The following is a 23568-nucleotide window of genomic DNA, read 5'->3' on the forward strand; positions in this document are numbered from 1 at the left end:
CTCCGAGGAGGAAATACCAGATTTCCCAGAATTCTCAGGAGAAGGCCGTGCCTACACAAAGGCCTCATTGGCTATGATCTGACTGACGGACAAACTCCACCCCTACATTCTTAATCCTCAAATTGACAAATGATTATATAAGTACCATGCGTACCCAAAGCTAAAGTGGCCTATTTTTCTACATGCTGACTAGTAGACACTAACTGTGTAAATGTCTCCAATTTATGACGTAAGGTGAAATTCTCAAACTCTTTCATTGCACAGACCGAGCAGGCATTTGCAAGTATTAACGTGACTGTTATTTCCCAGGACCGAACAATGTTACTTGGAACTAAAAACTTGACCAACTGAGACCAAAACATCTTGGTCCAGAGTTCTGAAGCACCCATTTCCTTCTGTGTCACACTTGGCAGACTTTAAAGGTATCTCTGAGTGATATTTGGACATGAAAAAGCTGTGAGAATATATAGCTGACGTTATTCCATTTCAATGATATTTGAATTCAAATAAGCCTTCTACTTTTCTTCCTCCAGACTTTCGTACATAATACACATAATTCTCTTCTCTTTCAGTTGTTATTACCTTTTTAGCCTGGGAAATAAGTATGTATCCTTTTAGGTACCGCGGCAGGTGTCTCTTCTCTGGAGAATCCCCCTTCCCACCGGAGAATGCTCACTAACACACGCTAGCAATTACCTCAGAGTTTCATTGCTTTTTTTAATGTGAAGCTCACTTCCCTGACGGGGAACACTATGCAGTGTCACTATCGCTGGTGCCCAGTTGTGTACACTCACAGTCAGTATTATCATGGCCATTGAGCTGCCAGGCTAGGAACCGTCTTCGCATGAAACAGCCAGTAAAGGTGGGCATAGGGACTAGGTCCAGGTAATCTGGCTCAGCATTGAGCATGCTCAAATCTACTCCCTACTGTCCATCTGCATGAAGAGAAGAGAGACTGCTTTTACACGCCTCTCTGACCTCCTGTCTCCACTGTCCTCTCTCCATGCCAGGCACCCTTCCTTAGGTGACCCTGCTCTCCTGCCCCTGTGCTGCTCCATGAGGTCTTCTGCTGGGACGTTCTTTCCTTTGTTTTTCCTTTCTCTAGGAGAAGTCTTCATTTATTCTACAGTAGTTCTACTTGTACCTTCTTTCAAACCTTTACACACAATTCAACATTATTTAATAGCTCTTCTTTCCTTATATGCTACTTTATTTTAAAAATAACCCTAAAAAAACCCACCTACTATAGCTCAACATAGGAACCTCCTGATGGAGTGGTTATGCGTTGGAGTGTGATTCACATGGTCAGCAGTTTGAAACCACCAGCATCTCCCCAGGAGAGAGACTGGGCTTTCTACTCCCACAAACAGTTAGGGTTAGAAACCCACAGGGTTTCCCTGTGTCGGTGTTGACTCTGTGGCAACAAGTGAGATCATTCAACATAGCAGGTTCTTCCTCTTCAGAAGCCGCATTCGGGTCTCCTCAGGGCAGTGTTTCTAGCACCCTGCCCGGTGCCCTTCCTGGGGTGGCCGTGCAGTAAGTATTTGCTCTATGGAATTGATGCAATTGTGATGGTCCGGTTCAAAAATGATGTGGACAAAAAGTTAAGACAGGGTCCTTGGATCTGGAAAGAAGCTAGACAGTCTTTTCAAATAATGAATTCAACCGACTTGTATGCTCTTTCGTCTTCTGGTGGGCTCTGAGATCAGACAGTGTGAGGGGGAGTCTCAATTCCTGTAGAAAAGCTAGCCATGGTGTAAGGCTCAGCTCAGTTACTAATTAAATCTAAAACACCTTTTCTTTTAAGTTTCTCTGGGACTCCGTTTCTTCTTGAATAAAATAGAGCATTAAGGATTGAATGAAAGCATTGCTTCTAGGATTAAGAACCCTTGACATTGAAGAACTGAGAGTTGTAAAATTTTCTATAACTCTGCAATGACATCGGCGTCCTTGTAAAATGTAAGAGTCAATTTTAGACAGACTTGTGGTTCAAAGCATGATTTATGAGTTTCTAGCTTAACGACCCTGGGAAAATTAACAACCCAAATGGTTCGAAGCTTAATTAGATAAAGAGGTTGGAATTTTTTGTTTTTCTTGTTGCATGTGAATATATCAAAGTAGCATATATTAGGTCCTCAATGAATTTGAGCTTAAAGCTGAAATTAGAGTCTACTGTGAAATAAAAGTAGTAACTGTATAATAAAAGTAGTACTGTGAAATAAAAAGTAGTAAATAAAAGTAAATAAAATATGTAACATGGTTTTTCTTGGCTTTCGCACCATTCTGTGTCTCTGTCAATGAATCTTAGCCACACTAAGTCTATCTCTGTATTGGATGTGGATGGGTAAGTGTAGTTATAGCTCTAAGGATACAGATGAGGCAAGTAGAATGTTATTGAGAATATAAAAGGGATACCAATAACTTCTTTCTTCTTACTAAATTTATAGGACTAGAATTTCATGAAATTAATTTAACTTGTTCTACTTAACGCAAGATAAAACAGACATGACCCACTAACAGAATTGAACTGAATTAATGCCCTAAAGAAATTATAAATATACCTCCACAATGTCTAAACTTGAATGTGAATAAATAATCATATATATCTTACCACTCACAACTCACTAACTCACTGCCATTGAGTCAATTCTGACTCATAGCAACCCTATAGGACAGAGTAGAAGTACCCCTACAAGTTTCTGAAACTAACTCTTTCCTGAGAGCAGGAAAGCCTAATGCTTCTTGCAGAGTGTTGGTGGTTTCGAACTAATGACCTTGAGCACACAGCCCAACATGTTACCACTACACCACCAGGTCCCCCAACCTAGACATATGATATAAACACCAGACTCCATCTACTTTTTCCTACCTCCAGAGAAGCAAGTTATCACCTTTATGTTGTAATCATTTTCTGATACCTGTGTAAAAAGGTGTCAGGATACAATACATGAAAGTATACATATAGCAAAAATCCTTACTGTTTTAAGATAAAATTGACTTGCATAGTCTGGTCTGTGAGAGTTGATTACTTTTGAGAGTTGATTATTTTGACAGCAAACATATGATTGATCATTTCATAAGAAAGACATAATGGAAACAGTTGCACAGAATTGCTGTTGATGAAAATAAAGCACACTTTCTGGCAGTGTAGAATGAAGTAAAAGAAATAATCATGAGAAAATATAATATAACACTAGATTTAAATTAAATTTAATTTCTATTTAACGAAGTTTGCTTTGTTTTGCTTCAGTTAAAATTATAAATGTGTACTTTGAAAAATGCATGGTATCTAGAAGTGAAAGAAACACACATATATACACAGGAGAGAGTCACTGTTATATTTTTGACATATATTCTTAAAGGATTTATTTTTAATGTAATTTTAAAAATAAAATATATTAAATGTGAGAGAATGAAAGAAACAATATTCAAGTTCAAAGTAAAAATGATTAATTTATATCCATTTGTACTCATAATACTTTTATGTTTAATTAAGTGAATAAATGACATCCTGTCCTTTAGTTGGTCTGGGAGGGAGTTAAGTATGAAGCAGGCTTCGGGAGGGTAGGGCAGAGGATAGAAAATGAAGAACAGGAAGGTAATGGGTTATATCATGACACGAAAAGCAACCATGTTAGCATTTTGTTTAAGTTTGGGTTATTTGCCAACTGTAAAGGCCAATAGTATTTTCTATGTTTTTAACTACTAGTAATAGACATGTTATATAATCACAAATTCATTCAGAATCCATTTATATTGTGAATATATATGTGTGTATAATACATATTAAACATCACATATGCATTATTGAACATATATATATGTTTGATGAAAAATAGGAAAATTATATTGTAAAATTATATGCTATATTTATCAGTTTTAACTTTTTCCAATAAAGAATAACTTTCCAAATTTCAGAACCAAACATTTCTGTAGTATATAAAATTGAAAACCAATAGAGACCTATCATTTATTCATTGCCTCCCTTTTGAAATCAAATAATACAATCCTGTTTGAAATCAAACTATGTTCTCTTATTATTCCCCAAACATATTCTTAACAACAAAAAGTTGTAGAAGAAAGATGAACACATAGCAATGTATCATTCAAGTAAAAGCTGAGATCCACTGTAGATCTGAGCAGAATTAGCCAAACGAGGGTGGTGTGGTGGTGTAGTGGGCTGCGCCTAGGACCGCTACCCACAGACCGGCGCTGCAGAACCAGCAGTCACTCCCATGAGAAGGATGAGACCTCAGAGACCTACTGGGCAGGTCTACCCTGCCTCACAGGGGTCTGTGAGTCAGAATGGACGACATGGTAGTGCATTTAGAACATAGAGGAAAACTGATGAATTAAACTACACAGAAGTAGAGATCGTTGCCCCTTTTATTCATCAGAATGCCCAACCATAGGTCCCCAAACTTACTCGCTGACCTCTTCTAAGAAATATAGAGAAAGAAAAGTCAACATCAATGAACAACTTTGTACTAGATAGCCCAAAATCCAGGCTAAAGTGTGGAGCGTGCCTTTTGCAGTCCCCATGGACAGTTCCAGCGCCCCCTAGAGGATCTTATCTCCACTTTGGGCAACACTGGTAGCAGATACCAAGTATATACAGGAGTAAGCCGAATTGAATATCAGCAGAAGCACCTAATTTTACCATAAAAACTGCATTTTAAATGTGCTGAAAAACTCGGCGTATACACGAGTATATATGGTAATTGTTAAGTGCTGGTTTCTATGAAATACTATGACTATTGCTGATGTCATTTGTTTTCTTCAGTGGCAACAATTCTTAATCTTTAATGAAATACTTCCATAAATTAGATGCATATTGTTGAATTATACGGCATACCCATAATTTCTCAAAGATACAGATTTATGCATCTATATATTATGTAATCTTAGAATTGCTTATCCTCAAACACTGGACCTGCTTATCACCGAAAGAGCCACAGACGTCAACGAGGTACTAACTGATTATTTTCCACTCTCGCAGCATGGCTGTGGGAACTTCGTCCGAGTAATCCAGGCATTCAACCGCACCCATCTGTATGTTTGTGGGAGTGGTGCTTTCAGTCCAGTCTGCACTTACGTCAACAGAGGAAGGAGATCAGAGGTAGGTAATTCTGAGTTACAACCAAGTATTTTCCAAAACTCTTTGTTTTGGAGTAAAAACTTAGAAATGTAATCAATAACCATAAAAATGTGTTCAAGCCCTTCCAGCACAATTGTGCTGCATATCATTCTAATCAAGTTACTAAAATATAGCTGCTGATAAAGCAATTGAAAAAGAAGAGAGATTTCTGTATAAAGACTTAACAAAAAAAGGAACATTGATAGAATTTTCTTGACTGTACAAAAAATTATTTTTGTATATATTTGCTGCCTATAATCTTTTCAATTAATTATTTTATCAAATTTGGGGACTCCTTACAAGCAATTTAACATGATGAAGTACACAGTGGATGAGGCCAGATGCTTGTACTGAAAGGAAGTGTGACATAATTAATAAATTGTACTTTCATTTAAGATTAGCATCAGATTGTATCAAGCCAGGTTAAGTCTGCTTCATACATTAGATAAAAGGACATGGGTACTGTGAATCAAAGCATGGGCTAAAGACAAGGTCTCCAAGTAGCAAGAGGAGGACACAGCAGTTTGCTTCTGTGAAGACGACAGCTTTAGATACCTCTGGGACAGTTCTACTCTATCACAAGATAGGTTTTCCCATCAAACATATAGTTCGTATGTTGTCCAATATATGGGTAGTTGAACCCTACCTGTAGTATGTGGCCCAGTGGTTACAGGTTGTGCTGCTATCCTCAAGGTTGGCAGTTCACAACCACAAGCCACACCATGGGAGAAAGACTGGTCTTTCTCCTTCTGGAAACAGTTACAGTTGGGGAAACACAGAGGCAGTTCTACCCTGTCCTGTAGGGCTACTACGCGTCCCCATCGACTCACAGTAGTGAGTAAGGGTTGTATTCTAAGAAAAGGAATTAGACCAAAAGGGGTTTTCCACATTCTTTTAGACAAACGCATTGTTTTACTTAATATAATTATTTTTCAACTGATTTTTTTCAAAATCTCTTAATTTGGTTTCATATATAACTAAATTCTAGAAAGCTCAGTTCTTAAAGAATGTCCAAATTCAATTTTAAGTAATATAACTGTAGAAAGGATCAAGTATACCCAATGTAGTTTACTTTCCTTCTAACAAGCATAAATCTACTTTCGAATTAAAATAAGTTTTTCAATCTTCTTGTTATTAAGTTTATTTATTTAATACATAAAATTTAAACATAGATAACTTTCAGTGAATTAAAAGGTTTTAAAAACAACTGGGACAATAATTTGACCCCAAAATGAATCATTTCCAAATATGGTTCAAGATGCTATGAACTGTTAAAGCTCTTAAAGAGAAAGTACAGCTAGGCTTTGGGCAAGAACATAGTTGACTGCACGGAGCTTGTCATTAGAACCACATGCCTGTGATCAATTGATTAAATAAACTACCGCCTCAGATGTCTGCAATCTGTTAGACACTCCACTGAAGGCTGGGCAGTCACCATGCCAGCCAACAATAGCAGAGACATTTCAGAGTGCAGTTTTCAAAAACATCATTTCCCATGCACAAAATTACCCACTATACACATCAAGCTCTAATTGGAAAACCTGTCCACAAACATCATCTCCTTTGTAATGCCAGCATGGAATGCATTTTTAAATTGCTTTACTAAATATTAAATACTTTGGTCTTACTTCAAAGGGGAAGCATTTCCATTGAGTGGTATAATTGATTTAAGTAAGATGTGAACAAATGAAAAGCCAGTTTTGAAATAAAAAGGGGTTTTATTTTGTAAACTTTATATATTTTACACATAGTCCAAAAGTCTCATCATAATATCAGTGTTATAAAGCTGCAGTACATAGCTGTCAGGTAAGTATAGTTTATCTGCAACTACTGTGTGCAAGAGGCTGCCTGGTGACATACTGTGACCTATAGGGACCGTATGCATCTGAGTAGACTCCAGCCCTGGTTCGGGGGCTTGGGGTTCACTTTGGTTCATTGATGTGTAGATAAGCATTTATTTTCCTCTACAGAATGTGTACATGCATAAAATGACTATGTTTTGAGGCAGACAAATGTCGTTGGAGATCATTCTTCTTCATTGGTAGCATTGCCCTTTGTAATGACTTGGGCAGTACTTACTGCTCTATAACATCAGATAACAGAGCATTCTTTAAATCTATTTGAAGTCAATTAGAAAGGTAACCAGGTTAAGTTAGAATGCTCACTAATGATTTATTTCTATTTTACACTTTTAATTTACCTGTCTTCACTGGGATTCATTTGATCTTGGAACACAGTTTATGATTTCAGTTTATTTTCAGAATATCACACACCTTTATTATACCCAATGACTATTATGTTATTTTGGGAAAATAAAATATTTATAGATGTTTTCAATAGTAACCAACCAAAAAATTTATTTGCCACAAAAAGTCTAAGCCACACCTCTCTTCAGTATACACTGTTTGTCTTTGGTTCTTAGGAAAATGAGTAAAGTAATAACAATGAAATCATGACTTCAAATTAATATATGCAAAAAAGACCAAAAATAGCTATGTTAAAAACATTTATCATGACTTTGCTCCCTGTACTGCTATTCAACACCCATGGATACATATGAAGCGAAAGTTAAATACCACTGCAAAGATCCTATGTTTAATCTGCATATATTCCTAGGTATAGTCCCTCTCTTCCTCCTCCACCTGATTAAGTTGAAAGTGAACCCCGTACTCACCCATCACAGTTATTGCTCTATCTAGCAGAGAGCTGCATTTACATCTCTTGCCTCCTACTCTTGAAAACCTCCCAGCAATTTAGTCAATTTTCTGCAAATCATTGCCTGTATCTCATATTTGGTTAATTTTAGTAGATATCTATGTAATATTTGTTCCAATAATTCAATTTCATGAAGTCTTCAAGTCTACCACTCATCGAGAACTACACCTTAACATGACTGTTCAAGAAATATTCCAAGCGACACAGAGTAGCAGGCGCATCCAATTTCTCCCTGTACTTTTTGAAACAAAAAGTTGCCTGTTATATTTTATCATCTCTTTGATGCCTTCTCTATTTTGCAGAAGAATTATACATTTTTTCTACCCAGTAAAGTTTGGTGTTCTATCAAGAAACTCCTTGACTTTGCTTTATGTCTTCATTCTTTCCCCTACACTTTCTTCTTTTCTTTAATGTCTTACTTTACTTCTTCCACTCATTGTCTTCCTTCACATCAGTATCTTGGCTCTGGGAGGATTTTAAAAAAACGTTCCCCTTTTTCTTTCTTTTTACTGCACCACAAAATATCTCAAGCTAGTAGGCTACATTCTCTGCTTTTGTATTGTATTCCCTGTCCTTAATAAGCCTTTCTAGACCATCGTTGCCATCCATTAACTAAAAGTGTTGGATTGAAGACCAAGATTAATGACTGAATTGAAGTCTGGAATCACTATGCCCCATCTCATAGACCACTTGGTCACAACAAAGCTATAATGTTAAACTCTCACATTAAACTCTATTTGGAAAGGTATGTTTTATATCTTCATTAGCATCTGTGACCATGGGACATTTCTCTATGTCTTCTTCCCTAATTTTTCACCACCTACTTCCCATTTTGGTAATTCAAAACTTTATGGATTCAATTCATAAATATTTATGTACTTCATGCAGATAAAAGTAGAAGCAGTCACATCCGGATCATAGGCCTTCCCAAACTGCCTAACACATAAGATAAAGCCCATTCTTTCTTAATCAAACTTTGATCCTTTCATTTTATTGATTGTTTTTCTGATCTTCTATTAGCAATAGCTAAATATTGATATTGATACATTTCTCCTCTCAGGGAAGTACCCTGACCACCCTACCTCAAACAGAATCCATGACTCCAGTCCCTCTCTGTGCAATAAACTTTGTCGCCTGATCCGAAGTACTCCACACACCCACACAAGCCCCCTGCTGTGAGGCTCATTTCCATCATGATGACACAGAGTAGAGCTACTCAGGACAGGAAGTGTGAGGCTCATTTCCATCATGATGACACAGAGTAGAGCTACTCAGGACAGGAAGTGTGAGGCTCATTTCCATCATGATGACACAGAGTAGAGCTACTCAGGACAGGAAGTGTGAGGCTCATTTCCATCATGATGACACAGAGTAGAGCTACTCAGGACAGGAAGTGTGAGGCTCATTTACATCATGATGACACAGAGTAGAGCTACTCAGGACAGGAAGTGTGAGGCTCATTTCCATCATGATGACACAGAGTAGAGCTACTCAGGACAGGAAGTGTGAGGCTCATTTACATCATGATGACACAGAGTAGAGCTACTCAGGACAGGAAGGTGCTCCTGACTGTCCTTTTTATCAAGCAGCTCACTAGGCCTGTAGGGGTTTTTTTGGCGTGGAGTCGCCGGGTGGCTTTGAACTGACAATTTCTAGTTTTGCAGCCAGTCAGAAAGCACTTACCCATAGACTTGTAAAATACTTCACGGTATACATGTTTTTCCTTACACATTATTTAGTTGTTCTGTTTTCTTTCAGTGGCCTGCATTAGATTATAAATTACCTAAAGGCAAGCATTTCGTCTGTTTTGTTTACTCAGTGTGCTGTGTCTAGTCAATGTCTGGCATATAGTAGAGCTTATTGTTAAATAAATAAAAATAAATTATTAATGATTACCTGAATGACTAATTATTAGTGTGTGATGCTTCATATAAAAAATTAAATCATGACATAACATCTCATTAAAAAGTGTCAAAATTTTTATGAAGATATTATCACCCAGGTATATATTTCTCCTCTGTGAATAGTTTTCTTCTTTGGCCAAAAATATTGTTTCTCAAATTTCAAGTGAATTTTTCATATTAGTTATTTTGGAACTTCATGTTGCATCAGCCATTTGGGGAGTGTAAAGGGTTAAGAACTAGATGTGCTGAGTTTAGCTCATTTAATTCTTATAGTGCACATACATTTAGCACAGTAATTTGGTGGTCATAAGCAGCCAAGTGTAAGATAATATTGTCTTCGATTGTGAATTGTTTTATTAAAAACATTTGTTTAAGTTATTTATTGCTACTATATTTTCAATTTTATTCACGTTAAAGGACCAAGTTTTTATGATTGACTCCAAGTGTGAATCTGGAAAAGGACGTTGCTCTTTCAACCCCAATGTGAACACAGTGTCCGTTATGATCAGTAAGTTGGAACCCAAGAAATGGTGGTGGGCAAACAAAATAATGGAGAAACCAAAGAATGGAACTCATGACCCAATATGCCATTTGGATGGTTGCATGAATAATACAAATGAGTACAGAAGTCAAAAGAAATTTTATGATTAAATTGCAAAACACGTCTTAATTTTCCATCTATAAATGTTATTCCAAAGTCACTCATTGCCAAAAAGTATGTCTGAGTATATACAAACTCTTTTCTAACGCTTTCATGAATTTCTACTACCATAACGTATACCAACTTTTCCTCGTGTTTTAGCAATCTTCTACAAAGTTATTACAAATGGTATTTCTTCTAAATGATAGAAGTGCACAGTGCAATGATCAGCCAAGTCTATTCTCCATAGATTATCCAGAAGTTTCTCTTTAAAGAAGAGACAATGGGAATACCACATTGTGTCTGATAGTCCTGAAAATATCCTTTTTAAGTGGCAAGCCCTTATTGTTAAATGTCTTTAAATCTCAAGTGTCAGATACTTTTCAACGGTTGACTTCAAAGATATTCTCTTCTAGTTAAACTAAGACAGAAAAATCTCAGTTCTCGTAAATTAACTTTCATGATAAATCTTGGATTTCAGAATGTTGAATGGATAAGAGATGACTTTTCTATTTTCCTCTGTCTAAGACAGCAGAAGAAGTATATTTTCTGCCAATGGAACAGGGGGAAATTAATTATTGTTATCCTAATTCTCATTTTGAACATTTGTTTAGGTGTTATTTATTATTATTACATGTAATAATATAAATGTTCAGAAGCATTTAAAGGGAAACTTTTCTAGGAAATAAATTCAGTCAGGTGTGTCCAGAACTGACTGGAGTGTACGGTTTGCATTTCAGAGAGTTGTTCTATAGATAGTAGGACCCTGGGCCTAGACACTAATTCATTCTGGAAGTAGCATTGAGATGTGATGTATTTGAGTTCAGAATCAATTTTTCCTATATAAATAAAATGGATAATCCGTTCTCAACCACCAAGTTTTTACCCTAATCTTGCCTTTTTTATGCAAAACATTACACTGAAATTTTAAAGTAAAAACATTCAGAATTAAATAATAATTTACATAAGAAACACATTGAAAAAAGTTTTTAGGAATGACAGTATGGCCCTTACCTTGAGACGGATGAGGATGTGGCTCTGTGGACGCGGATGTGCAGAGGAGGGATGGAGAGAGGCACTGTTGGAAGGGGATCCCCCTCCATAAATCACCTGGGAGCTGCTGGTCGGGAGTTCTCCCCCTTCTCTGCCTTTTCTCACGAGGTCCTTTCTGGCTTTCTCTTGAAAAAAATCTGTTGAATGTTGTCAGCTGTTGGCATTTCCTTAACTGTTTTCTAAATTATCAACCAAACCGATAACACGGTTAACCAGTTCCCTATCATGATTCTTTTCTAAAAACTCTTTCTTAGGACCCATGGTTTTAGCCTAAAAACAGTACAAAAAGCCATAAAAACTAAGAAAACTCTAGGAAAACACTTGGAACACAGCCGCCAAAGGTTTAAACAACGCCGACTAACAACCTCGTGACCGAAACCTGAACTAATTTTGTTTACAAAAGTCACGTGCGTCAGGTCGGATGCGTTGTTTTGTGTGAGTTCTGGTCAACATTTCCTCGACAAATCGCGCAGGAAGCCCTCTATGTTGAGTCGCACGGCGGTTGGGTCCTGGGGTTCCGCTGCAGTTGCTCCGAGCAGAGCCAGGCAAGAAGCAAGGCAATCGGGCAGAATGTTAGAAAGCTGTGAAGGAAGCTACAAGTAATCAACCATGTCAGAGAGTGTGCCTTTTCAGATAATTTCCCAAATACTACCTAACAGAAGCAGTGCTAAGAGGTTGTTTTTTCTTTATTAGGAAGAGTTTTTTGCTTCTGCCCTTAAAGTTGTATGACATGTATCATAATAGCTAAGTTTATAGAAAAAGTTTTCACTTTAAGCTAAAACTCATTTCAAAAAACAAACTTTAAAGAACTGTTAACTATAACAAAGGGGATTGATCTAACTGAATATTGCTCAAAATAAAACATGCCTATAGAACGCATTATAATTCTCTTTTTAAATTGTAATATGTCCTTTACTAGTTTTATTCTTAAGTGAATTAAATTTTCTTGCAAATTGAAGTGTTTCTATTGGCCTTCCGGATTTATTGAGGGCGGAGGCTTCCATTTCCACAGGCATGGTCTTTCCTTATTACCTTTCACTGCTCTGATCAACATCAGGATTTTCTTTCCTTAAAAGCTGCAAGTGAAATGAGCAGAATCATTAATACACTTACTCGGACCACAATGTCTGTCCTGTTGCTTGTTCCTCTGTGCTGATCTCCAGCGCTGCTTTATGCAGCAGCACACGTGCTTCACCAAGTATGGCTTTATCATCTCTGCTTGTTTGTAACGTGCTAAATAGCACAGGTTGCATAGAGTACTCTTGGGATCTATTTAAGTTCCAAAAGATGCTAAGAACGAGAACATTTATAAAATCCACACTAAAGCTCTGATATCTGCACCACTGTGCAAGTTTTGTTTGCTTTTGGCATTTTAGTCATGCAATGACACACACACATATTAAGGATCCAGTGGTATGTCTTAAAGGACTTATCAAAAACTTCACAAGGTTTTCCGGTCAGTGGAAGTCAAGTTGGAAAGCAATATTTTAAAAATTGAAGTTACAAGGAACAAGTTTGTAAACACCTGGAAAGAAATTCTGAAGGGAATAAAAAACGAGAGAAAACCTTCCCCTGAAGCATAATTAATTTAATGTATTCACTATAAAAGGAAACAGACACATTTGTACATGCCATTAGATATACTGAGGACTTATGACAGGAAATCAAACCGAGTAGGCAAGCGGCGTTTGTAGTGTCTGTGACGTAGGTACTGCCGTACGCTGCCACCTGAGCGTCAGCTTCTTTTTCACTCCTGGAGACAGAACTGAAAACTGATAATGGTGGTAATCTGCCCTTTACATAGCAGGAATTCATAACCCACTGTTTTGTGCATAATAGAGAATAACAAACATATGAAATAATTCATCACAAAGAGATAACAATTTAACAGCCAAATACACATTTTATGCTTTGTAAATATTCACAGAATTTTAAGGAGGTCAATTGCTCAAAAAGTTGCCTTCGTGCACAATGTTGTCATTTCCTTATCATCGTTACCCGTGGCCTTTGGGTGCCTTGGGAACGTGAGCTCAGGAATATGATTGCAGGCATGTCTGCTTTTTCGCCTGTAGGAGTCCAGTTCATGACCTGGTCAGCATAGATTAGAAACATTCTTTATCCATTCGGTCCCGGGCCAACTGGTATTGGTTATTACTAAAAAGTGAGCCTACAGTGCTTCAAAATGTTCCAGTCCTGCCAAGATTACCACAAGCTAGAAGTAGCCAGGGGAGTAATCCTAGAACATTAATCAGAAAAACACAGCTGCCCAGTGCTTCTCTGGGTCAGGCCTGAGAAATTGGATTCTTTTTAAAATAGATATTTAGCCACTGTTTTATGCTCAAGGGCTACATTTCTTTTTACCAGTTGAAATATTAGCGTTCCTACTAGAATAAAAATTAATATTGACCTTGAAAATCAGCTAACTATTTAATATGACATAAAAATTCAAATGTTTCCTTTCATAGTAATGCCAGTTTAAATTAGCTTTAAATACATTCTCCTTGTCCCTAACTTCTACTTTTTATGGTTTAACTGCAATGGAAAAGGTAGTACTTCATTTATCTTAATAAGACTCTTCTAGCACAAATATCCAAATGTATACTTTTAATAATTAATTCCTGTAAGCCATCATATTATGTTGACAAAATTTAATGTGCTGTGAATAATAAGAAGCTATTATATTCAAACCATTTGTTAAATCATAGGATTTCAAATATATCACAGAGTTCTAGTTCATGCATAGACATATTTTTTCCTAACAAAATGGATTTGAATGTGTTTTTGCACTCAGTGGATGGCTGTAGTCACGTTCTTTCACTAAGACATGTGTCCCTACATTTGTCCTGCCAAGAAGACAAGCAGATTTATCTAGAAGTACAGCGACAATACTCCCTAGGGGCAAGGATGGTGAGACTTCATCTCAAGTACTTTGGAATGTACCTTGGAAGAGAGGATAGTGAGATATCATCTCTTGTATTTTGAACATCTTGTCCAAAATGAATGGATGGATGGATGGATGGATGGGTGGATGGATGGATGGATGGATGGATGGATGGATAGATAGATAGACAGACAGACAGACAGACAGATAGATAGATAGATAGATAGATAGATAGATAGATAGATAGATAGATAGATAGATAGATAGATAGGATCTGGTTGTTAAAGGAAGGTCAATGAAAGAATACCTTTGATGAGATGGACCTACTCAGTGACTACAGCCATGGGCCCAAACCTAATAACAGTGCAGGGCTTGAGAACCAACTTGAAAATCAACAACAGTAACAACCAAAAGGAGTCATCTTGATTCATTTTTCAAAGGATGCAGGGAAATGTAGCTTTATTAGACAGAAATTTTAAGAAACTTTAAAACTGGCTTTTGTGAGACTAAGACCAGGAAAGCTGTGCCAAGGAAAATTTTTTGTATCCCATGACAAAAATATAATTGCTCATTTTTCAAGGTTAGCATATTGGCTGTCTTACAATAATTTTAGTGGATATTGGCCCATCTGCTACTTTTTTTTCTGAAATCTCAAATAATATTTTAAAGGAACATGATTCAAATTCCTTGAGAATGCTAAAACTATTGTGTAAAACTTGGTGTAAATTGAAGAGCAGGAATTTTTCTAGGAAGGATTAGAGAGAGTGAAACACCACTTTCAGAAAGTAGATGGAGGATATGCTGAGAAATAACAGTTTCATATTTTGATACTTTTGTTTTATAGAGGTTTCTAACACTTTATAGCAAGACTTTTTCACTTAATCTTGAATTTTCCAAATGAAAACCTTGAAACCCAGAGGTATTAAATTACTTTTCCCGAATGTTTGCTTATTAAGGACTGTAAAATTAGAAACCAGTTTTCTGGTTATAATGATATCTTTTATATTCATTTAAAAATCATATTTTTAAACTTCTTTTATACTTAAGATATTATTCTTTTTTTAAAGAAAGGCTCATTTTCACTGTCTGCACATGGAATCTAGATATATCAGCAAGGATCAAAAGACAATTTGCAGTTATTATGTCAAAATAATTCAGGGAATGTCTATTTGTTTCTCAAAGAGCTGAAAATTTTTTTGCTCTAAGCATTTATGTTATTAGTATCAAACTAGTGTTGCTGATGAATACTAAAAATCTTCACATTGTAGTATGGAGTTTCCTTTATGTATAGATAATATTATTTTGGAGTTTGATTATTTTTAAATGCAGTGGGGATAATACAAAGAGTAAATATTTGGTTAACATTTATCTCCTTTTTTCTCTTGGTGGAAGCCAATGAAAAATCAAACACTCAACAACATATAAACACTATAAAATTTATGTTACCATGAATGAATTCTCCTCGATTTATATAATTGCCTTCAATAACCCCTGCAATCATGTTGATATTTTCTTTCACGTCTCCTAGATGAGGAGCTTTTCTCCGGGATGTATATAGACTTCATGGGGACGGACGCTGCTGTCTTCCGGAGCTTAACGAAGAGAAATGCGGTCAGAACGGATCAGCACAATTCAAAATGGCTGAGTGGTGAGACCATGTCTCCTGGGTTCTCTTTGCCTTTTTTCCTTTCTTTGCTTTTCTTGGCATCAGAGTTCAAGCTAATTTATCTCATTTTGTAGTGGAAATTAGGTAGCTGTCTTAAAATACAAAAACTCAAGATTGGACAGTCTTAATAATAATTCAATTTATCATTATCAACCATTGTGAAGATAAAATACTGAGATAACCTTTAGTTTCTATTTCAACTCTTTATATTATTGTGTAATTTTCATATGACACATGGATAAAGGGACAATGATGTGCATCATGCCAAGAGAGGTTAACCTAGGGTTGTCTCTGGTTGTTAAACTTTAAGATAATAACGTTAATATGCAGAGACTATACTTAAGTTTGCTTAAATGTTTTGATAATGCCCCCAAATTTTAAATTCTATATTTTGGATATTTAGATATCATAAATAGGTGATATTCAGAATCTCCTAATTTGGTATGTATTGATTGTATAAAATATAAAACTGGTTCATATTTCTTTACCATAATTGTATTAATATTTAATGGAAATCATGGATATAATGACTTTATTTGTGATCAGTGTTCAACTGTTTCCAGTTGTAGAGTGATGTGGAATTCATTTGAATTTGAATTTACTGTATGATCCCAATCCACCGGGATAGCTTAAGAGAGGGAAGACATTTACTTCTAAGACTTGTCATTTCATGTTGGAGAAATTTCTGATTCTAAATAAGGCAATTTGCTTGACACTGCAGTTCCTCATGAATCACTGCAGTTAAACATCTTGCTTCACTGATAAGCCAGCACAAGAAAGCATTGGTTGTCCTTTTATTTCTTGAACTCATACCTCCTGTACATCTGGAAATAGAATGCTCTAAAGGTTGTTTTGTACCTGAAATAGGGAAACCTTGTTTTTCCAATGAGTTAACTTTCCCTCCCTCTGAAGACTTTCCCCTTCAATTCATAAGCTGTGTTATAAGAAACGGTATTTTTCAGAGCTTGGATTCCTAACTCCTCATTCTGCTTCAGTGAGTTTGGGTTTATATGCGCTAGATTGAAAAGCCACACTTCAAAAAACAAACATCTCCTTTTTTTTTTTTCCCAACAAAACCACCAGCAGATTCCATGGGAAATCACTGGTAAAATAACTTTGATTTTTTAAAACCCATCAATGCACATAGAATGTTTGCCATTACTGCACTTCCAAAATATATTGCAGACAGAGAAAACTACCTTCAACTATTATGTTATAGCCATCCTCTGTGGTATTGACATTCCAAATGTGGTATGTTTAGTGACTAGAATTACTGCTCTTAGATTTCTGCCCATGAGCATTTCACTGCACGACACGTCCATGGAGACCGTATTTGCCTGCGGTCTGATTGGATGAATTTTCGATGGATTTCCGTCATGAGTACAGAGAGTCTTTGTATTTTTTCCTCTCCAGAACCCATGTTTGTGGATGCACATGTCATCCCAGACGGCACGGATCCAAACGATGCTAAGGTGTACTTCTTCTTTAAAGAGAAGCTGACGGACAACAGCAGGAGCACCAAACACATCCAGTCCATGATCGCCAGAATCTGCCCCGTAAGTGCTGCGGTGCTCACGTTTGAGGAACTGTCCAGTACTTCAAACCGTATGCATACGTTTCATCTTTCCAATCCTTTCTTGTCCTGGTTTCATTGTGTGCTCCCGTGGATTAGAGGGGCCCTTGGGTGCCATTGTGGCTGTGCACGGGACTGCTATCTGAAGGTCATGGCGCTCCATGGGAGAAAGACTTTCGACGCCCATGAACAGTTACCGTGTCAGAAACTCACGGGGATGGTTCGATCCTGTCTGACTGGGTGGCTCTGAGTCAGCAGAGCCTCAATGGCAGTGTTTTGTTGGTTTGTTTGGAGGGCTTCAGTGGTTAAATGCTCAGTGGCTTCTGGAAAGATCAGCTGCTGAACCTGGGGACTGCTCTTTGGGGAGAAATGGCTGCCAGCTTCTATGAAGACTGACGCCATGAGAAACCCACACAGCCTACTCTGTCCTGCAGGGTCATGCGTGCCGGAGTCTCTGCGATGGCACTAGATTGGCTTTGGGTTTGGTTAACAACTAATAAAATGTCAAGGGGAGACATTTCAAATATGTTTACTCATATTGACCTTTTGAGATAAGCATACTCTAGTTCAGTGTATTTTTTTTAAAGCAAACTCAAGGTCATAAATTTGGGCAAACAAAAAATGGTTTGCACACTTTCTGCAGTTTCGTTCAATGCATTTGTATTAAAAACAATACCTAAAGTGTGTATTACCAAAATAAATAGCTTTGGTAAAATATAATATTCAATAAAGGGCAATGATTAAGGAACTTTTAATAATGATAATTAAGTTACATTGTATGAAATGACCTAACACAAAAATTCTGTATACAAACAGTAATAATAAGGAGATGCTCAAAATAAAATCATCATGTTCTTCCTAATTGGAGATTTACAAACTTGTCCTTATTTATCTCTTATTAGCACCATTTGTTCAAAAGCATCTTTCAAACATTCACTGCTAAAGACAGTTTAGCTAAAGCATTGCACCCCCCAATCGTGGGGATCAGCTTCTGCTCAAGCGTTTGCAGCAGCACAGCAAAGCCAGGGGAGAGGAGGAAATACTTCCGGTCACAGTTGTTATTGTGTTTTTTGGTTTTTTTTTATCAAAAATACACAGAGGATTTCGTGAACTACGTAAAGCCATCACTTTAGCCCAACTGAGAAATAAGTATATTAAAAAGAGTATAAAAAATAAGTATGCTAAGACATCCAGTTAAATATATTAAGGATTAATTGAGAAAAGAAAGAAGGAAAATTATTGAGAACTGTGCTTTAAGGACAAATTTCCTCTCCGCAGCACAGGAGGGTTTATAAGTACAGTTTGGTGTACACTGAGGGACTTCAAAAAGTTTATGGAAAAATTCCACTTTACATATAATTTTTCTGTGAATTTCTGAGACTTCATTGTATAATAATTTATGTTCATATTGTAGACAATGAGTTAGCAACAAAAGGGAAATCAAACTATATACTGTTCCTATATTATTTTTAATGTTTCCATCATATACTATTATAATTAGAAAACTTAAGGGGATATTCTTATGGAATTCATTTGAGACATTTCCACCTGATTTCACAGTTATTTTGTAAAATGATACTATGCATCTGAAATATTACTCTTTATTATTGTACAGATGTAGGGATTCAGTTTCTTATCTATCAGCATTACAGAAAACGTGCAAATAATAGAGTCACAGTTGGATAGTTAATGTAAAATATTTGTTTAATCAACTTGTGTTTATAAAATGGTTTCAGAACGATACCGGTGGACTTCGTAGCCTTGTCAATAAGTGGACTACCTTCTTGAAAGCGAGGCTGGTGTGCTCAGTGATGGATGAAGATGGCCCAGAAACATATTTTGATGAATTAGGTATAAAGTATGAGATTGAAAATTTTCTTTGAATGAGAGCTGGCAAGTTTTAGAAGTTTCAATAAGCTATCAAAAGGTGTTATTTCAGGAGATATTTTCAGAGTGAATAATATGCAAATTTGGATGCATGATCTCCAACTGTGTGTGAAAGAGAAACATTAAGAGAGGTGCTTGTACAGTTTGTTTATACGGATAAGTGCTTATATCTATATTATAATCACCAATATCTTGGCTTAAAGTCCATTTCTATGAGACTACAGCTATATATTTTTTTCTATTTCACTTAATGGACAGGATAAAGGTTAGGTAGAAAATGTAAGACCAGAAATTGAAGACTCGAAGCTCATTTTAGCCCTCCTTAATCCTGGGACTAAGTATTTGCATTAATTGGTGAGGTTAGTTTTTTTCCGGGTCAAAAAGGGTTAAACAGAGTGAGCCCTATCTGAAAAAGAGCAGTTATTTGATTAATGAGTTTATCTTGGTGTATTATCAGTTTCATATTTCCTAATTAACTCTTAGAAATGACTTTTCTTAGCATAAATACATTAAAATGTAAAATAGTTATTCTCTGATTGAAGTAGGTGATCAAATAGCAATAAAAGCAGAGTGGGAAAATTAGGATGCTGGTCATTATAATATGTCAAGGATTACCTGTGGTTGGAACAAGTTTCAATGGGTAAATCTGCACTAGATTTAACTGCAGCTGAGCATCAAGGATCTAACTTTGGGGACTAAGGTGCACCACGCCCATGTGATGGTATTTTCATTTATCACATGTGCATGTGAAATTGGGCTCTGTATAGGGCAGACAGAAAAAGAATCGTTGGATTTGAATTGTGGTGCTGTGGACTGCCAATAGGACAAACCAAGCTGTACTGGAAGAAGTGTGGGCAGAGTGCTCCCTAGAGTCCAGGGTGTTAAGACTTGGTCTCACATGTGCTAGACATATTGGCAGCAGAGACCAGTCCATGGTAAAGTTGAGGAGGAGCTTGGCACAGTGACCTCAATGACCTTAAGCTTAGGAACAATCGTGAAGATGGCAAGCCAACCCTTATTGGGTAGCACCACCAACATCCCAAAGCATCACAAAAGATGAAAGTAATGTGCAGTCACCGTATGCAAAAGAATTTTCTGGCATTCAGTCATGTAGAACCTCTAAGTAGATAAAAAAGAACAGATGTCTTAAAATCAGCAAAGATGTGCATGATGGCTGTATTTTTCCACCACATTTGTTCAGTGTACATGCTGAGCAAATAATCTGAGAAAATGAATAATGTTTGAAGAATGTGGAATCAAAATTGAAGAAAGGCTCATTAACAGCCTGTTGTTCTCAGATGACGAAACTTTTCTTGCTAATTATTAAGAGGCCTTGACGTACTTACTGATGAAGATAAAAAAGTAAAACTACAGCTTTCAATGTGGATTACTTCTCAATATATTAAAATAAAATATATTTTTAAAAAACCCTCCCTACTGGATCTATAAGCAACAATAAATTAAGAAAATATTTAACTTGTAAAGGATTCTATTTTACTTTCATTCATAATTAATGCCCTACAGCAGTTATAAAATCAAATGACATGTTTCATTGGGCAAATATGCTGTAAAAGGCCTATTGAAAGTGTTAGAAAGCAAAGAGCTCACTTTTAAGAATAAGATACGTGTGACCCAAACCAGAGCGCCCAGGAGGTACAGTGCTCAGACATCGGACTGGAACCCAAATGGTCAGCAGTTCAAACTCCACCAGCTGCTGCAAGGAAGAACGATGGTGCTTTCTACCCCCATAAACACTTCCAGTCTTGGATGCAGTTCTACCTTGTCCTATAAGGTCATTATGAGGCAGCATCTATTCGACGATAGGGAGTGGGTGAGTGACCCAAACATGAATTTTCAACCACTTGATAATGCATCCAAAGCTGGATAATGGAAAAGGATGACCAATGAAGAATCGATGTCTTTGAATTAGGATGTTGGCAGAGGATATTTAAAGTACCATGAACACCCACTCCTACTCTAAGAAGTACAGCAAGAATGCTTCTCGGAAACCTTAGAGGATGACAAGTGCTCACTTACACGGTGGTGAGAGTCCATCTCTCATACTTTGGACATGTCACCAGTGGGACCAGTCTTTGAAGAACATCATTATGCTGGGCAAAGCCGAGGGTCGGTGGTACTTGATAACAACACCATAATCCGTGTTATATACTTTTATATCATTTCCATTACTTGTATGGCTCCATGCAGTTACTAGTTCTTCATACATATCCCATAGTGCCTATGTAATATTTCCTTTACTTTGCCACGTGCCTTGACTAAATTATAATGATGCTGCAGGAGGCTATTTTCAAATACATTCCATAGTTGAAGTGATTGTCAGAGGTTTAATATTTGAAAATACAATTAATATTTGGGAACTTTCAAATAATGCTGTTTTCCCTCTTACAGAGGATGTGTTTCTGCTGGAAACTGATAATCCAAGGACTACACTAGTATATGGTGTTTTCACAACATCCAGGTAATTACATTAAATTACTGTATTCTATGGATTAAGCAGCATGTTGTGTTGAAGATTAGTAATTGTTTAGAGAAGGACCTCTGGTGGTGTGGTGGTTACACGTTGGGCTACGGTAGACTACGGTCCACCTGGTCCACAGGTGGAACCACACCAGCGCTGCAGGAAAGATGAGCTTTCTGTCCTGTAAACAGTTCCAGCCTTGGACACCCAGAAGAGGGTGCTGTGAGTCAGCACCGACTAAATGGCAATGAGTTAATTATCCAGAATGTACTGTTTTTCTATTAATTCTGTGTAACATTTGAAATGCAGATATTCAATTCATTTTCTTTTGCATGATCACCAAAATGCATTTGAGCTAACCTAACTGTACAAGTGGGTTTTATACAGTGGGTGTTTTTTTTGCAATTTTTCTAAATCAATGGACCACCTGAATTATAATGCAGGAATAAAATATGTTGCATGTTTTAATTTCAGGCAACAATTTGAAAACTTGAGTCAAGTTTTTAATAATTGACATTTGTTACAATATTTTGTATTTCTTGACAATCTAAAGTGATGACTTAGAACCTAGCGAACCAGAACCAATTTTCATGTCACATGGAATGGTGTTTCATATATTTGATGAAAGGTTTGACGCCTTCTAATTTCGGATGCTCTATCCAAATTATCATACATTTCAAGTCAATAGTGATATTTTCCCCCTCTTTCCTACACATATCACTGTCTACAAATTTTATATCAGGAATGTTAATTATGAATTCAGTCTAATAATTCAATTGTGATTTGGCAGATATATATATATATATAATGGATCCTTTTATATAAAAGTATCTATAGTAGGGAAATTTAAGTATTTTAGCATTTTCTAAGTGGAGTTAAAGATGGTATAGGATAGTTAAAAATTGCAGTGAGTTATTCAAAATAAAACTGCAGGGATACTCATTATGAATTTTATTTAATTTTTTCCCACAAGATGTCTAAAAAGTCCTTCATTTAACTGCTGTTTTAATAAAGTAACTAGACTTGATTCAACTTACAAAGAAATGAACAAACAAAAAAGGATTAGAATCTTAAGACTCACTTGATTTCAATGACAATTAATTTTCTGTTACTGTTTGCCTAACCACCAACCTTATGATTGAAAGTTTCACAATTCTCATTATTATGACATGCTAATGATTAGTACAATATCTTGTGTTTCTAATGGGAGTGCAGTACTTTTTCAATGAGTCATCTGATTTGAAAGAGAGTATGATTTTGGTTGGTGTGTCAATGATTATGGACATAATGTTTAGTAAAAATTCCAATGAACTCTGATACATTGCATAAAGGTAACTCAGAAAATTCTTATTGAGCTTTTTTTTCTCTTCTGTGAATAAAATGCTCTGATAAGGTAGAAGGTTACCTATTGCCTGCTAACCACAAGGTCTACAGTTTGAAGCCAGAAGCCATTCTCTGGAGAAAGACACGGAAACTCAGAGCGACCGTTCTCCGCTGTACAGGGTCACAATGAGTCAGAATTGAAGCAGAGAGATTTTTTAACAGGGAAAACAAATAGACAATTACAATTTAGACTATTCCAAATAATAATTATTGTAACATTTGAGCCCACTCACATTAAAGTAATAAAAAT

At 36.4% G+C, this 23568-nt stretch overlaps 1 protein-coding gene across 3 annotated transcripts in view; it reads left to right on the forward strand.

Annotated features, from left to right (window-relative positions):
* The window catches only part of SEMA3C (semaphorin 3C), a 200543-nt gene that overhangs the window by 116600 nt on the left and 60375 nt on the right, over nucleotides 1-23568 (forward strand). For all 3 annotated transcript variants that reach the window (XM_075558481.1, XM_075558480.1, XM_075558482.1), the window contains 6 exons: nucleotides 5000-5119; nucleotides 10174-10264; nucleotides 15859-15978; nucleotides 17410-17552; nucleotides 19306-19420; nucleotides 21866-21935. In XM_075558481.1, coding sequence (XP_075414596.1) covers nucleotides 5000-5119; nucleotides 10174-10264; nucleotides 15859-15978; nucleotides 17410-17552; nucleotides 19306-19420; nucleotides 21866-21935 — 659 coding nt within the window. The remainder of the gene's footprint in view (nucleotides 1-4999; nucleotides 5120-10173; nucleotides 10265-15858; nucleotides 15979-17409; nucleotides 17553-19305; nucleotides 19421-21865; nucleotides 21936-23568) is intronic.

This window comes from Tenrec ecaudatus, chromosome 9 (genome assembly GCF_050624435.1).
Source record: "Tenrec ecaudatus isolate mTenEca1 chromosome 9, mTenEca1.hap1, whole genome shotgun sequence".
In the NCBI taxonomy this organism is placed as follows: Eukaryota; Metazoa; Chordata; class Mammalia; order Afrosoricida; family Tenrecidae; genus Tenrec; species Tenrec ecaudatus.